The sequence below is a fragment of the Patella vulgata genome, chromosome 7 (assembly GCF_932274485.2).
Source record: "Patella vulgata chromosome 7, xgPatVulg1.2, whole genome shotgun sequence".
Lineage (NCBI taxonomy): Eukaryota > Metazoa > Mollusca > Gastropoda > Patellidae > Patella > Patella vulgata.
The window spans coordinates 32575962-32594975 of NC_065885.2; the positions used below are offsets into that span (position 1 = coordinate 32575962).

The following is a 19014-nucleotide window of genomic DNA, read 5'->3' on the forward strand; positions in this document are numbered from 1 at the left end:
ATGGCTTAATCTGTAACCGGTAGTCTATTATTACGTAATCGCCCATCGGTGGTCTTATTCTGTAACCGGTAGACTAATAAACATTTCTATGAGAGAAAATGTTAACAGAAGCCGGCCTATGAGATATCCATGGGACAAAATGGTAAGAGGAAAGTGGCCCCAACTCTGTACCTAGGCCCAGCAAATTGGGCGATTTACGAGAAGTAGAAAACGTCTAATTTGACTCTTTGCAAACAAACGAATAAGTTCTAGCCGGGTAAGATATTTATCAAATTTGGTTGAAATGTATGAAGCAGTTTCAGTGAAGAAATAATAGATATACGGAAATTACAAAATTTGAAGCCCTTTAAACATCATTTCAACAAGCATTAAAACCCTTTCAATACTAGACTTAAATCCACTGCCTGTGCTGGGCCCTTTTTGAGGATAAAAGGGGATTTGGAACTAACAATACTTATGGAAACTTTTATGGAAATTCTTGTGTGTTGGGATGGGCATAGAGGAAAAAATAGAATTTCGGAAATTTGCATAATCATGTAGTCACATGGCGTCATGGCGGCCATTTTGGATTTCTCATTTCTCACTAAAGCTAAGACGAAAACGAATTTTTCTCCATGAAATACTTATGGGATATTGTTTTTTTCACTGGACTTTGATAAAGATATATAAAATGAACACAAATATCAATAGCAGCCACGAGAAAAATGCCACCATGAACACGCGGACCACGCCTCCCGCTGCCATGACCACGTGTGAATTACAATACCTTGTTTTCACCATCACTTTCACTTTCATCCCCAATCCCATATCATGATCTATAGATCTACACGTTCAGGACTCTGGAATTGCCCACATCATTTACGATCCAGCAGACCAGCATTATCAACATCAGAATTATCGTCAGAATCTACTGCAAGCATAGGGCTATCATGTTCACATTGGGCTTGTTCATCATGCACCGGAGACATAGCCATAGGCGGAACGTCGCGCAACAAATTACACAATTCATACTACCAATCACTGTCCTGACTACTATCATTATCAACTAACTGGGAACGAATTATGTGTATCACTTGTCGAGAGTACATCGTCTACCTTGCCATTTTACGGGTTGCCGCTTGCTAATTTTAGCAAGGGCCGTACTGAGCCCGGTAATACCGGGAAGGCGCATTTTAACGACATTTTATACTACCCGGTACTACCGGGTACACGCAATGGAAGGTTAATGAGCACTGCCAAACCAGCTTGTCTACAAAATATCGTTGATTGCTGCTTAAGAGAAGAATTTCCCACTTTTAGGCAAATCCGAATAAGCACCACCCAAGCACTTACTCAAGTTAATTGGTCGAAATCCGTCAAGTGGTTCAAGTCAACGAGACCATCGCCAACGCTGCAACAAACGTCCAAAATCCTGCTTTGATTGGTATGGTATTTTTTAAAAGAAGGCTAGGCGTTGGGTTTGTTTTGCCAAGTTTACAGACTAAAAATATTAATAAAAAAGTGGGCATGCACCAAAATTAATAGTTGCTGTATTTACGGTATAAGGAATAAATATGCAAAGTTCCAAAATTATCCATGCAGAAATGCAGCCTGTAGACGATAAATACAAATATTTGGCGTGGCTCTGCCCTTGGGGGATGGATATGGAACAATAATATAGGTAGGTACCACGCTGTTATTGAAATGATTGATATGCTGAATTCGAACAAAATCTGTTAATTATTGCAACCTGTAGAGATTTACAGATAATAATTAACAAAAAAGTGGGTGTGATACCACACCCCTGGGGTCGGGACATGCACCAAAATAAATAGTTGCTATCTTTACAGTATAAGGAATAAATATGCCAAGTTCCATGATGATCCATTTAGAATTTCAGCCTGTAGACAAAAATTGGACGTGGCTTTGCCCCTGGTGGTTGGACATGGAGCAATAAAAATAGGTATAACCCTATGCTGGATCATTCCGAATTGGATCCAAATCTGTTTATAAGGAATAAATATGCCAAGTTCCATGATGATCCATTTAGAATTTCAGCCTGTAGACAAAAATTGGACGTGGCTTTGCCCCTGGTGGTTGGACATGGAGCAATAAAAATAGGTATAACCCTATGCTGGATCATTCCGAATTGGATCCAAATCTGTTTATAAGGAATAAATATGCCAAGTTCCATGATGATCCATTTAGAATTTCAGCCTGTAGACAAAAATTGGACGTGGCTTTGCCCCTGGTGGTTGGACATGGAGCAATAAAAATAGGTATAACCCTATGCTGGATCATTCCGAATTGGATCCAAATCTGTTTATAATTGCAATCTGTATATCATTTACAGACAAAATATGGGTGTAGCACAGTCCAAAGGGTGGGGTGGGGAAATCATGCACCAACATCAATAGTTGCAGTCCTTAGGGTATAAGGAATAAGTATACTAAGTTCCAACATAATCCATTCAGAATTGTGTCCTTCGGGCGCTAAATGGAAAACTTGGGCCTCTGCCCCTGGGGACCAGGACATGCACCAAAATCAATAGTTGCGGTCTTTAGGCTATGGGGAATACATATGCCAAGTTCCAAGATGATCCATTAAGAATCGTGGCCTGTAGGCAACACACAGACACACAAAGGAAAAAATGGGAGTGGCTCTGCCCCTGGCGGTCGGGCAATCACCATAAAAACAACAGGGATCATCCTTAGGGTAAAGGAATCAGTATGTAAAGTTTCAAGAGGATCACTTAAGAATTGCGGCCTGTAGGCGACACACACATACATACACACAGACACGAGCGACGCAATATACGTCCACATTGATATAAAAATTGAAACTGATGCCATATGCCACTTAGTGATTAAAGGGACAATAACACTCTTGCTGGCTTAAAAGCTCCAGAAAATAAATAATATCTCTATCTAAGTACTAGATGTTTAAGTGTCCTACCTGTTGTGTAAATTATCCATTATATCCTATTTTACTTGTCCAGAGGGTTCGAAAATATTTTTAAATTGAAGTTTCATTTGAAAAGGTTTACGTTAGACGTTTCAAACCATTATGTTGAATTTTTCAAAATTTTTAAATAAGGTGTGTTAAGATGAAATTTGTATCATCAATTAATTGAAATATTCTAAAATAGTACAATTTGTTGACCAGAATAAAGATTGGGACATATTATTCAGTTACAACAAGAGTGGTATTGAGCCTTTAAGCTTTTGGAAATGTATATTTCATGAATCCGAGCAGCATTAGCAAAGGAATTGTGGGTTGAAATCTCGAAGTAACTGCACCAAGTCGAATCTATATATAAGAGACGCATACCCATTTTCTAGAGAAAGATCAGTGCTAGATAAAGTAATCAGAAAGAATCCATTTTAAAGCCGATTTTCTGTGTAACTGTGCGCCGTCTTGATTGGCTCGTGGGAACAATTTTACAATAATGTCCGATGATTTCTTCTATGGTTATTGCCCTTGATCATTTTGCAGAATCTTGTAGTGACTAAAGCTGCAAAAGATTTTCTCTGACAAACTTGAATCTTATGTTTGGATTAGTGAGATGAACATATCACATGGTATCCATGAAATGGAATGTGATTTAACGACCTACTTTTCTGATAACTGAGCTATGAGCAAAACTGGACCCGGCTTATGCGAATTACAGGACATCCCCTACCGACTGACTTCTCCAATAGTCTTTATTGTCATATCAGTAAGATGTTTAACCATAACTCATACCAAAGCCAAGAATTGATGGACACTTCCAAAAGATTCTTTTGCAATGCATTTAAATGGCACAAGTAAAGTGTAATGGACACGTGGATTAACTATCAATGTGATCAACAGTAAACCACAAATGTTGCATACTAACATCCGATTGGTCAATATCTCCTTGGAAAAGTTTACGAATTTCCCATTCGGCCTGTCAAAAGCTTATTAATGACAAAATCTAAGTTTTATAAAGACATTTTTATTGATGCATTATTTGTACAGTAATGGCAGGCTTACCCAAATACAGCAAAATAGTATGCCACAAAAATACCATACTTTCTTACATTAAATCATTATGGAGAACAAAAAGCAAAAACATAATTGTCACTTCATTATATTAGTAGGTCTAATAATACACAGAAAAAGAGAGATGAATATATACAACAAATAATAATAATATGAACTATTACATATGTTTGTATTTAAACACGTTGTTAGTGGGTAACAATAAGCTACCTAATAGGTAATTTAAGTTGGAAACCGTAACTAAGGGTCTCTTGTTATAATATATGAACAAATAAAATATGTATATCTCGTATATATTGTTAAATTATGCATTCACTGAAAATATAGGTGTAATCACTGTACACTATACATATCCGTGTAAAATACGGGTACATGTATATATTATTCAATTCAATTCAATGAGTTAAAATATCACAAAGGGTATTAGTGAAAATTCTATTAAAGTACTTGGAAGTCCCTCTGGGTGTATTGACGTAAATCCATTATGTTAATTTGCCCAACTGTATGATTGGATTGTAACATATTTAGATATTTTATATTTTAACCACATAATAAACACATTGAACACATATCTGAGTAATATAGATCACAGAACGAATACAGAAGGCATTCTTTTGTTTTATATAAAGCTTAGCTAAATCTCATTTGTTCCATCATTAATATTGGACCAGGTCGCAGTATTCTTGCCGTAGTTATCTCCCTTGAAACAATGAAAAACAATTTCAGCATTCTGGATAACAATTGACACCACATCTAAACCTGAACAATTTTTCTTTTTTGTGAAACACTATCTTCTTTTCTTAACCTTGTCAACTCAGAAGTCCTGAGCAATATATTTTTTGTTCAACTGAAGAATTAATAAAATTTGTAACTCACTATTTTCCAACATATTATTTGGATACTGTATTTTTATTCAGTGTCAAAAAGGAAATCAGTATTACTTTCCAGTTTTACCCCGATTTCTAGCAACAGGTGATTTAAATTCAAGTAAAACTTGTGTTGAACAAAAAAAAAACAACAAAAAAACAGTTCTATGATCTGTTGATAAAGCACTAATGTATCTAATTTAAAAAGTACTAATGTTAAGCTAATGTAAAATACAGGCAGCAGTTTTAAATAGTATGCTAATCAATATAAACAATAATCATCATACTATTATGACGTAGATGATAAACCTGATAATAGACAGCAGTTGATAATGAGTCTCTCCATCATTTATTACACATGAACTACAACGCTTCCACTTCACACTTATGACTGTCGAACAATATTGATACAGCAAATATTTTTGGAAATTAATTCAAATATTATGTAGAGCCTCCATGCCAATAACACTCCCACTCCTCTATCTTGCTCCTCAAAGAGCTCTTATTAATGAAATTTGTAGTTTGGTTAAAGCTAGAAAGCTAAATAAAGAGCTGAATGTCATAGAAAGACCGTTTTCACACAGCCTACATGTTGTACCATATAATCCAGAAAGCAAATTTGAAACCAGATATACATAATTATCCACAGCATAATTCTCGCTTATCCATTTTAAACTAAATCATCTCAAGTGCTAAAAAATAATAACACTACGCATGTAGCTTTTTATCAAATAGCCTAGTGATATAAAGCTAGACCCTATCCAAGTAAAGAATCAATCTTGTTATAAGTGCTACAATACCTTTTGTTTTTGTTAAATTTCCTACATGCCATGAACCAATTTTTAAAAAGAAAACCCACCTGAAATTTGTACACTGGGAAACTTAAATTAGTCATGGCGGTCTGCGATTCCAAAATTCATTTTCACTGGACATTGTTTGTTTAAAACGGTGCCAAAGTTTTATACTTCTTTTCAGTGAGTTGCTAAAAGCAAACTCATCTTATATACTCATCTTATATACCAGGTTTTTAGCAAGTTCTTGTAGCTAACAGGACCACTGATAAATAAACTTAACATTAATTTAAATATTCCCCTTAATTTTCTTAGCTTATAAAATACACATATGTATGTGTTATTATTAATTGTTATAAATATACTATCATCAAAACGTTACAACAGTATGGTAGTAGCCTAAGGTTTAGATTGATCGCCATGCATCCCTACTTTTATTTATCTTATAACACAGACAATCTTTTCATCCAATCATTCGATAAGACAAAGTTTTAGGCAATCTATAGCTAATAATAAAAGAGCAATCAAACACATCTGTTATGATAAAATGATCATATAAATGTTAATACAATTAGTTTTGACAAAAGCCATTTATATATCTCCCTGAACATTATGTTATATCAATACACATTATGCTTGAACGTAATATTTCAACATAAAATACTTAGCACATGTAACACATGTAAAATTTATGATTTCATTTCATTGTTAACAGTGTATGCAAACTGAAAAATGCAGTAATGGCAAGCTTGAACTGTATCTAAATAAAATAAATTTTACTTCAAAAGTGTTTCCCTTAATTTGGCAAATACATTGAGCATGATATTGATTAAAAATACCGTATATGTATCTATATGCATGACACATTAATAAAATACAATTAACGAAACAATATAATTCTTGTTTCTGATATATAGTTTATAATTCTTTAAAGATTGAACAATACTAATCTAATCAACACAACATCCTAGATAAAATAATAACAAGAATGGTCAACTCCAGTAATCTACAACAGATATATAACATAGATAATCAAACCATTTAAATATTGAAACTTAAATAGATTATTCCAAAATTCTAAAATCATTCTAACAATTGAGCACTTCCACAACTTTCTAAAATTCATTTTTCCTGAAATCAAAAAACCTTCATCAACCACTGTTTCAAAGTTAACTTTAAATGCATTAGAAATTGATTTCATGTCGGGACTCTAGTAGAAGAAGAAATTATGCAAAATGACTGTCAACAAATCCCGCGGAGTTAGATAAAAAAAAAATCTGTCAAGAACTTTGTCTTGCATCACCTGTTTAGAAAACATCATCAGGAGGAACACTAGGCTTGTTACATTTAAAAAGTTCTTAACTTAGATAGGATTCCTCTTAAGTCTAAAATGGACAACCCTGCAAGTTTAAAAAATTTCATCAATAAAGCTTGTCCTGTATTCATTCACAAGTTAAAAATATCAAAATGCACCCAGGAAAAACCTGCCTGCAATTTTGATCCAAAATTCTTATACCCTAATGAACAACCTCACCAAGTTTGAAAAAATATTCATTTTATAAGTAGGGTGAACTATATCTAGTCACTATTCTCACAAAACCTGGTCATTGAACAAGCAAAATGATTTAGAGCAAGCCAGCTACAACAGTACATACCATACTAAATCTAAGTTTCAATAAAGAAAAGGTTCGATTTTGGCCTCTATGCAAATCATTTATTTAGCTAAGTTAAACTTTTATGAATTCTGATATTAATATCAAGCTTAGGAGCAGATTAAAAAAATTTCCTTACTTCATGTCAAATATCTTAATACTTAAAAAATTACACGACTTAAAAATATCAAACTAAAATTGTCAATACAATTAAATTTAAAGTGTTGATTTATTTTTCAATGCGGGTATCTTTTTACATATAAAATTTAAGGTCCATTGATAGTGCCAACTTTCGTTTTAAAAAGTTCAAGCAAAGCATCAAAGTAAAAAATTTAAAGAGATCAACTTCTGCTGTTTACCAAATTTAACACTTTATTTTGACCTAAATCAAAGTCATTATACTCCTCTAAATAATGATATTTACAAACAATCTTCTAGTATTAAAAATAGAAATTTGAAAATAGTTAAAAGTACAACTAAGGTTGTGTCTAAATTAGAAGCCTTCTAACAATAATTAGCACATGATGATGCAGGTGTATATATATATATATATATGTATATTATCTATAACGATTATTAATAACAATAGCTACAATTATCAACAAAGCTATTTACAAAAAATCCTAAACAAATGTACATAGCAATACAGGCAGCTTACAACAAAGTGCATCATTTTTCTTTTTCCATGTTTAGTTGTTAGTTTAAAACAGATTAATTATGCCTTCTACATTAGATTATTTACCATTAGAAGTGCATAGAACCTAATTTTTGAATTTTCTTAGTTTTGTTTGGTTTCAGCTGAGTAAAGGTATATGCCGATATAAGCCTAATACAGACATACACTGTTTAAGTCAATGATACAGCTATTATCTGTAAAAATAAACTCATCCAGGAAGTTAATTATGACAATGTTTTATTCACACAAGACTCAGTTTCCATTAAAAAATTAAAGTTATTAATAGTAGACTTTAAAAAAACCTAAAATAAATACTAAGAAGATATGTTCCATTTAAAGCACCTCTAACAATGACGTGAACAGTGAACACAATAATATAAATGTATTTGAAGTTATTATTGAGCAGAAATTGATGCCCAGTATTTCTGCCTAAGAGTTTTGTCAAAAGTGGTGATTAACTTTAAGTAGCATCTACACCAATTAAATCAGTAGGCCTAACTTAGATTGTGTATGGTCTTCAGCTCTCTATATCTTTATTCTAGCTTTAACCTATGTCTCTGAAAATATTTTTTTTTAGCTAGGTATGTTGACATATTACATCCTTTAATTACGATTCTATTTCTACCAAGATGCTAAAACAAGTATTTTTAGATTGTGGTTTAATTAAAACTCTATATTTAACTGCATGTCAGGTTTTAAGTTATTACAACCCTGATCTTTAATGGGTGGTGTGTAAGCTAATCCATACCTTATCTACTTTTAATTCAGTTTCAAAAGAAAAAAATTCAAATAATTAACTTTTCAATTCAATTAAATTCAAAGCAGTTACTGGCTACGTGTGAGCATATAAGTAAGGGAGATAACTCGTCCATCACAATAAATAACTTTAAATCAGTTGTATAGAAATGTCAGAAATTACTCTATTGGGGAAATATCAAGAATTTGTCACTAATATATAGTTAAATAAGCAACAACCACACATCAAAAGCACATATAATATTTATATGTATTAATACAAGAATTAAGTTCTACATGAAGACAATCTTAAAGCTTCAAAAATTATGTCAACTTCACAAAAATTGTCTAAAATATCAATAAGGAGATAAACACCTCCTGTTTAGAATTTAGAGGACTGTTATTGCTTGTTTGATACTGCTTAAATCATTAGCGATTGAATGCCTCTAAGAGGAATCAAATGAGCAATAACAGTCCTCTAAATTCTAAACAGGAGGAGTTTATGGATATTGTAGCCCAAAATATCTTTCTTGAATTCTTTGTTTCGTGATTTTTGACAGGTTTTTTTTGCTTGTTTTAAGGACGAAAAAAACAAAGAATACAATTTTTAGGTTATGAAAACATTGGGACATGACAAGATAAAACGTTGCTCTCTTTCGATTTGTTTTTTTTTATAAAGGGATGTCACTCTGCGATAATTTTAGAACATTCGAACAGATTTGTGTTTTGGTATTTCCGTTTTAAATGATTTTGAAATCCAGCAGTGACTAAGTTCAAATTAAACTGCATATCATGTTTGATAAATGTCCATCACTCGCATGATCGTGTAGATATATAGCGTACTGATGCTGTTAATACTCTGATATGAAAACTGTAAACACATGTGATTTTTTCTTCGCCAAAAACCTGTGTTTGAAAATTAGTATCTGTTCTTAATCATATCAATATGTCTGTCTTGTATTTTTTTTTTTAAAAATATATCACCATTAGTTATTAAAGGTCAGGTGGGAGTTCAATGAGTTGTAGTTATTTTGATTTACATGTTGAAAATCTTTGCATTTGGCCAATCCAGTCTAGTCTGATTTTGACAGAATAGCCATCTTATAGCAACTATTATTGTCAGACCAGCACTGAAATGAAATTTAGTTATTATTGCCCTTAAAATACACTCACTAATTTTGTATTTTTGTTTTTCGGGTGTGTGTTTCAATAAGCCAATGGTTGAATTTCATTGTTGATGACATGCAAGTAAAATTTCATGAAGATTTCCTAGCATGAAGTTTTGAAGTGGAGACTTTTATGCCTCTGCAAAGAAATGTCCAATTTGGGCTACAATGTATTATGAATATGAAATAGAACAAAAATAGAGTAGCTGTAGAATAAACCATTTGCTAAAATTTACAATTGAAAGCTTAACAGTTGACAAATTGTGCATGTACAATCTTTGCTGTAATTAATGTAAATTTCATTCGGCACGTTGTAAGAGACCAATCTATCAGGCACAACGGTAAATATCATATAGTTGTGCATTTAATACTAAAATTTACGAAGAAATGAAAAAAACAAGTCTCAAAAATGTTATTACCAATAGTAATGTTAAAATACAAGTATGTTAAAAGAATAAATGAACAAAACAAGTAACAAATATTTCATGAATACCATCTGTTTCATTTAATTACTTTTGACTACATATGTAACAAAATTCATTTCTCATTGTTTTTGTTAAAAATCATAACAACTTACTTTATTGACCATATATGTAGCTAGTACATAAATTGATTAAAATGCAATCCAATTATTATATTCCAGTATGTTACACAAATAAAAACAAAAAAAACAAACTTCTCTCTGAATCGCCTGAATTGTCAAAGTACATAAATCAACCAATGTAATATCTTCCGTGTCTTTTATATTTGTTGCCCTATAATAGATATCCTCATCTTGATGCATCTCATAGTAGAAGAAACATGTTCAAACGTATGGTCGAGAAGCACAGCTAAGCCAGAACCAAACTCGAATTCAGAAAGTTTTGAAAGAAATCCTGCACACAGAAAAAGCTATTTTCAATACATCCATGTCTTCAGCCCTGATCACATAAAATGTCCGTCATAGTCTCCACCACTTAACGTACGTTTCTAATATTCCATTAAAAATAACGATGATTAAAATATGTTACATATAGTATAATCAACACTGAAATATCCACACAAATCTTTTCAACAAATATTCTCTCTTAGTAACAATAATTCTCCATTCACTGACAAGTCTTACATAGACGTGTCAAACACTTCTTTGTGCAAGGGCTCAAATTCTTTTTCAAAAGCATCAGGAGCATTCATCTTGATATTATTCAGGGCCGTCGAGTGTTGATCGTTTATTTTTTGAAACATCGGTATCATGGTCAGAAGTTTCATAAACATATGATCGGTATCTGGAATAATAATTATATTAAATGATTAGGAACAGTTTAAAACATATATTTTTTTAAGTGAAACTCTCTCACGCATATTTGTGTGTTATAATTCTAAGCTTGCATGGAGGACAACCAGCAGACCAGTGATCTTAGAAATTAACATCTACTGTGGAAACACTAGCCAAAGTCCACATATTGTCTTGGAGCTGCAGAGATAAAAACATTGCCTCGCTAACCTGGATGTGATGTCATGTGTTCGATAAAAGTATTGGCCGAGAAAGTTCATTGTCATTTTTCGGCGTGGTTCCCAATTGTCAGTGGTGTAGGACGGAGGGACTGCCAAGGGACAATGTATAGACGTTCAGATGGGACGAAAACCGAGGTCAAGTGTGTACATTGGTGTGCATGTAAAAAATCCCTATAGCGCTGCTATTCCGGCAAAATTTCCCTCATAGCACACTGCATGGTATATGCCTATCGTCATTACCCAAGTTGGAGCAGAACAGTAGGACATTAAACCTCATCTTATTTTCATATTGTCTTACATGTGTGCAACATGTAGGTGGGAATTCCACCCTTAAGTATTTCAAAAAATAATAAGTCTTTTGCAACATTTTTTTCTGATAGTTTGGACAGGCTTCCCAAATAATGATTATGCATTGGGGATGATACATGTAACAACTGTCTTTAATATCAAGTATTGTCTCATACCTGAATGATTTCGCTTCATCATCAAAAACAATGCTTGCTGGAATAAACCCTGAATCTTTTTAATAGCTCGTTTATTTTTCAAATTTTGGCGTTCTGAAAAAAATTCAAATTAGTTCTTGTTAGTGAAATATAGAACCCCCCCCCCCCCCCAAATTATGAGCTACAGAGCTTACTAAAGGAGCTAAATCACTAATATTTGGGACCTAGAAATTGACACAAATGGGTCATGATAACGCATAATAATGTAATATGAATGTATATAAACTGATTTACATTAAATCGTTTCTGTTTTTATGAATGTATATAAACTGATTTACATTAAATCGTTTCTGTTTTTACTGTTTTTCTAATTAGTTATGTTCGGTGATTTCTATCGTCTGGTTATTCCAGTCTACACCGATAATATTTATTGCACATGTTCTCCAGATAAGAATAAGATCACAACATCAATGTTGATTTAATTTGACAAATAATTGATGTTTTCAATGTCGAAGACTTTGTATGATATTGAGTTAGAGACTTAGCTACTTTAACCCATAATTGGTGTATAATAAATATGTTCACGGATTACATGATTACTACACTGTTTACTATTGATCTGTGAACAACATAATTTGTTGAAAAAGAGAATCTAAGTTGAATGAACATATTTCATTTCTGCACTGGTCCTGCACTAACTGTCATACATTGTATATGATGGTTATTTATTTCATATAAAAAATGAGATTGTATATTGTGCCTTAAATAAAAACGGTGAGATTGCATACGTGTCTTATATGTTCCAAGGAAATATTGAGATATAATTGGTATTATAAGAAGAGAGTGAGATTATATAAAGGGTCTTAAAAGAAATGTGTGAGATTGTATAAAGGGTCTTATATGAAAGAGATTTTGTAAAGGGTCTAATAAGAGAGAGAGAGAAATGGGGTTTACCGTCCAATCGACACAAACTAGGTCATTTCGGGACTAACATATGGTTTAATTTTATTTCAATAATTTGCTTGCGCGTAGGGGTCTTTAGCAGTGGGAGGAAACCGGAGGACCCGGAGAAAACCCACGAGGTTGGACAGGTGACCCTACCCCTTTGTCACGGACATCCGGGGATTCAAAACCACGCCAGTTGACTCAATGACAGGTCTTATGATACAGCACGCAGGTGCTAACCATTCGGCCATCCACCCACCCCCGGTCTTATAAGAAATGAGCGAGATTGTATAATGGGTCATATAAGAAAAGAGTGAGATTGTATAATAAATGGGTCTAATAAGGAACAAGTGAGACATTGTATAGAGGGCCTTATAAGAAAAGAGTGAGATTGTGTAAAGGGCCTTATAAGAAAAAAGTATAATGTGTCTTATAAGAAATGAGTGGCATTGTATAATGGATCTAATAAGAAAAGAGTGAGACTGTATTAAGGGCCCTATAAGAAATGAGTGAGAATGTATAAAGAGAAACTTACCTGGACAAATAATTAGTAAAGATGTAAACAAACCAATTTCCCCATCTGTTAACTTTAAGGGATTAAACTGTTCTGACACATTGAAAAACTCATCAAAAAGAAAACCCATTGGCATTTCTGCAACAACAGCCCTGAAATAAGAGTTAACATGCAATTTAAGGTAGCTGCAGACATGTGCGATTTTATCCCATTGCATGAAATTTGTTTCATACCATAAATGTGCGAGAATCATAGATGTATAGTAAAAGTCATATATCAGGAACCAGGCATCGCCATATTTACTTGGCTAGTAGACATCTGCTATGTTCATCATGGCACTCCACTTCATCTTTCATTCATCGATTATAAACAAATTTAATAATTTTATAGGGACTTAACCTGCACTGTATAAGTCTAAGGATTTACCTAAAACTCTAAATCTCATAAGGACTTACATGTACCTTGAACACCTTATAAAAAGTATAATCTTATTAGTCAAAGGACTTACCTAGAACACCTTACAGAAAGTATAATCTTAATAGACTAAGGACTTACCTAGAACTCCTTACAGAAAATATAATCTTATTAGTCTAGGAACTTACCTAGAACACCTTACAGAAAATATAATCTTATTAGTCTAGGAATTTACCTAGAACACCTTACAGGAAGTATAATCTTATTAGACTAAGAACTTACCTAGAACACCTTTATACAGAAAATATATTATTATTAGATTAAGGACTTACCTAGAACACCTTACAGAAAGTGTTGGATCTATCATCTCGTTAGTTTCAGGACTTACTAACATGGAAAACCGTGCAAGCAGAACCTCAAATGATCCCTGTTTAATCAGTTTAATCTGATCCTCTTGATCTATTTCTAAAAATCCTGAAAATAATGAACAATTTTTTAATTTTTACTGTCTTGCTTTAAATCAAAATAGAGTATTGGTGAGCTATATGTATTGCTAACAGTGGTGGGACTAGCTCTAAATGATTGAATTCTTGTTTAGAAATATTAGGTAAGTAGAACTATAAGTTTGTTTTTTTTAAAAATAATTTTAGCTTTGCTTTTGGCTTGACACCAACACAAAATCAGTCCTTAATTGAAGGTTCTATTTGCTTTACAAGGTTTTTAGACAAGTGGGATAAGAAGGTTGCAGACTGCTGAAAATCAATAGGGCATATAAAAATATAAATTGGAACCAACCTGGTAGTTTTTTACAGAACTTGACAACATTTGTTAACTCTGGTACCATCTGTTTCAGGAATTTACCCCATATAAAAGAGGGTTCGGCACAATGGTGTGCAAATGCAGGCTACAAAAAAGATAGGTTTTCAGGCAATGAGACATACACACTGGAACATTTCAAATCAATTGGATACTATCTTTAGCAACAAGAGAGTTCACAAGATTCCAGACCGTGAACATGGGCTATAAATCCAAAGTTTTTATCAGATTCCTCATCTCATGAACATAAACACTGTGTATAAGTTTCAAGTCAATAGGATGACAGTCAATAGGTTTCTTTGGCTCTTCAGAGAGACAGGACTGAGACAGAAATGAGGTTTTATGTACACTTGACACAAACTGTGTCATTTTGGGACTAGCTACATGTAACATATGGTTCAATTTTAATTCAATAGTTCACTTGTGCATAGGGGTCGGACCGGAGAAACCCACAAGATTAGACAGGCGACCCTACTCCTTATCACGTACAAGTGGGGAATCGAAACAATGCCACTTTACTCAATTCACCATTCAGCCAACCATCCCTCCTTTGTCTCATAAACTTAAACTTTGTGTGTCAATTTCACGTCATTCAGATAATATATTTGGTCCATTGAATGTCCACAAGAGTAAATTGATCAGTCTCGTGAACTTGATTTATACACTGTGTATAAATTTTAAATCAATTGCATAATAATTGTAGCTTCTAGAACTTCCAAAAGATTTTTCAAAACGATCAAGAGCCATAACTCAGTAAGTGTCAAAAACCAATTATGGATGACGGGTGGAGAGGTGTGTTGGCAGTCTACTACCACATTACAATGTGGGTGTATCACAAAAAGAAATATAGTAACTTACGTCAGAGATCAACATTTTATTTATTTTGTTATTAGCTTCTTCAACAGCTTGGTGTGAGTTTATACACGTTAACATGTGTGCTGCAATCACAGTATCTGTAACCTGTTCTATAAGGTGACGTCTGGTATCTGATGGCACCAGTTTGACTTCCTTTAGCGCTCTTTCCATATAATCATTATTTATTACACCCAATTGCAGTTGGCAACACGATGGTGATGAGACGGGTTCCGATTTGATTGATACCGATTCCATATTTAGAAATTCATTAAAGCATGCATCCAGATTCAATCCATCAGGAATTGGAGAAAGCACATTTGAGTCTATCTGATTAGAGCCAACTGAATCCATAGGAGATGTCATGGATGGACTACCATCAAGTGACGGAACATTGAACAATCCCAGATTGTCCATAAAATTCATGCCGTTACCAAGCAGTAAATTGGGGTCCTGAGAAGGAGACTGGCTTTTGGAACTAGCTGGACTACTGAGACTTGAATAGCCAGACTCAACTGTAGTGACAGGCATATTAGGCGATGCGAACTGGGTGGGAGGCTGTTGTTGTGGTGGTGGTTGATGTTGTTGTTGTTGTTGTTGTTGAGATGTTGGTGCTGTAGAATTCTCAGATGTTGAGGGCTGTTTAGCATGATCACGAAAACTTGCCTGAGCTGCAGATAGAAAGGCCTCCATAAGTTCTGCTTTAAAGGTACCATTAGCTTGAAGGAGTTTTTGTAATTCTGCCATACGTAGGCGATACAATTCAGCAGGCGAAGGATATGGGGCAATTGGAAGATTACCATGAGATTTACCATGTTCACCACTGACATCTTTCAAACGCTTTGGTCGTCTGCCTAATCTTGAGGCTACAAATATACAGAATTGAAAATCAATGGTTTATTTGAACAAACAACTGCAGGCCAATCTGAAATAAAATTTGTGAGAGCATTTTGTTAAACACCTTAACTTTATCCAGTTTTTATATAGAGAGTTAGAAAGAGAGAGAGAGAGAGAAACTAGGTCATTTCGGGACTAACATATGGTTTAATTATTTTATTTCAATAATTTGCTTGCGCGTAGGGGTCTTTAGCAGTGGGAGTAAACCGGAGGAACCAGAGAAAACCCACGAGGTTGGACCCTACTCCTTGTCAACAAATAAGAAAACAAAATTAGCAAAACAATGGATGATAAATATAAGACCACATGATATGAAAAGATCCTTTTCTGATTATTTTTCAAGTATTGAACAACAGTGAAAATGTTCACTTTTTAATGGCTTACAAACATTTAACAGATGGATAAAGACTGGGCTTTAAATACATGTGCATAGAAAGCCATATTTTCCAGTAAACCGCATGTATTTTAATATACACAGGAGCAGCTGTGGCTCAATGAGTAAAGCACTGTCCACAAGCTAAAAATGTGATTTTTCGTACAATCAAGGGCCATAATCCATGAAGCTATGGTCCGATACATGCCATTATCATAAGAAACTGAGATCTAAGGGAGATAGACCTATATTTCAAGTTTCGTCAAAATTGGATAAAAATTGTGACCTGTAGAGTGTCCACAAGCAAATAGTGGACGGAGACAGATGGACAGGGGCAACGACAATATACGTCTACATGAAAGTCTTGATTATTGATAAATGTATCATAAACGTATTCAAATCCACTAAATATCGCAAGCTAACGATGGCATCATGAGTTAATTATGTCTAATGTCTTATTCTTAATTTAGATAATAGGCAGATTTAGCTCTTGCATAATACATTTTTAATATTCATCTAAATTTAGCCTTATATATAACTAATATAAAAAGCTTGTTACATTCAGGATATTATTTATATGGGATATTAAATATCAATTATATAGGTCACAATAACATTCAGTTGAACATCTTAAGACCTTGAATGTCTAGGCTTTGATTGGTTAACACTTATCTAACCAGCTGTTCGATTGGGCAATATTGGGGATCAGCTGTTTGGTTAAAGTATATATAGAACAGTATGGCTTTATCTACAACCAAAAACAAGCTGACTTGACATTTAAATAAACATGTAGCACATAGTGTAATACAAAGGTATTCTAGAGAATTCTAATTATCCTTGTTCATTTGAAAATTGCAATCTGTAGGAATCCGGATCAAAGCAGACTGTCTGAAAAGTGCTGCAAAATTTGTTTGCATTAATTTAGGAATTCAATTCATTGCAGACAACTCATTCGATTTACCATTTTAATTCAAAATATTGTAGTGTATATTATAGCCTACACAATGTACAGGGCATATTGATCCATTACAGATTATATACACTTAATAAATAATTTGAATCTGACTTTACATATTAAAGATAGGTTGCCAGGCATTGAAACATACGCCTGCAGCAGTTAAATCGTCCGGGCAGTCAACAAGAATTTCACAAATTTTTACTTTTGTCGGTAATGAAACATTTATAATACACTAAAATCTGATTAAGAGTAACAACTCATTAAGTAATTATCAGAAAATTATTTGAATTTGTTTGGCCCATGGATTTAGCTGTTCAAGTTATCAAAAATCATTGAAAATCAATATACTTGTTCGTCTTAAGACCTTAAACTCTGTGTATCAATCTAAAATTATTCGAAACGATTATATATAGGCGTAAACACTGTGTATAAATTTAAAGTCAATTGGATATTAACTTTAGCCACTAGAGCATCCACAAGACTTTGCAAAGTGATCAAGGGCCATAACTCTGGCAGTAATTACCGAAAAATCGTTTAAAATCAATAGGATTCCTTGTCTCATGACCTTAAACACTGTGTATAATTTTTCAAAGTGATCAAGGGTCATAACTCTGGCAGTAACTATCGAAAAATCGTTGAAAATTAATAGGCTTCTTCGTCTCATGACCTTAAACACGGTGTATAAATTTAAAGTTAAACGGATATTAACTTTAGCTTCTAGAGCGTCCACAATTGGGCCTGCAGGATATACGAGGGGGACGACAATATTCGACTACATTTCAATGTGGGCGTATACAAACAATAGTGATCGATCTTCTGGAATAAGGAATAGGTATGCAAAGTTTCAAAAGGATCTGTTAAGAATTGTGGCCTATAGTTGACACAAAGACACACACAAAATTGAGCGTATGAAAAGTTTTCAAGATGATCCATTAAGAATTGTGGCCTGTAGGTGACACACAGACACATAAAGAAAAAATGGGCGTGGCTCTACCCCTGGTGGTTGGGCATGCACCAAAAACAATAGGGGTGATCCTTAGAGTGGAACGTTTGTATAAAATTATTGATGTTACAACTTAAACTAGGAAATGTCTGCACAGGACTGATAAAAACAGAAAGTAACAGTTATGAGGAAATCTATTTTGTTAATGCGTGTAAGAAATTTAGATTTGTAAGCCTTGGTGAATGTTAAAAACAAATGTTGATAGATATGGGAACTAAAGTTTATTTGTAAGCACAAGCCAGATTGTTCACATCTATTTCAAATCGAACTCCAAATTTCCATAAAAACAGAATTAAAATTCAATAATAGTTCATTTCCATCAATATAAATGTTGTTATCTTGCCCAGCTTCTTCACAATTAAAATAACGTTTTAAAAAAAAAAACGTGTAGAATGGACTAAACAGATGTAAACGACT

General features: G+C 33.5%; 1 protein-coding gene across 2 annotated transcripts in view; it reads right to left on the reverse strand.

Annotated features, from left to right (window-relative positions):
- Positions 1-3939: 3939 nt before the first annotated feature.
- The window catches only part of LOC126827044 (probable nuclear hormone receptor HR3), a 73188-nt gene continuing 58113 nt past the window's right edge, over positions 3940-19014 (reverse strand). For both annotated transcript variants that reach the window (XM_050556207.1, XM_050556206.2), the window contains exons 4-9: positions 15373-16232; positions 14494-14602; positions 14031-14172; positions 13306-13436; positions 11847-11939; positions 3940-11153 (exon numbers count right to left, since the gene is read on the reverse strand). In XM_050556207.1, the coding sequence (XP_050412164.1) occupies positions 10990-11153; positions 11847-11939; positions 13306-13436; positions 14031-14172; positions 14494-14602; positions 15373-16232 (1499 nt within the window). In that variant the 3' untranslated portion in view covers positions 3940-10989. The remainder of the gene's footprint in view (positions 11154-11846; positions 11940-13305; positions 13437-14030; positions 14173-14493; positions 14603-15372; positions 16233-19014) is intronic.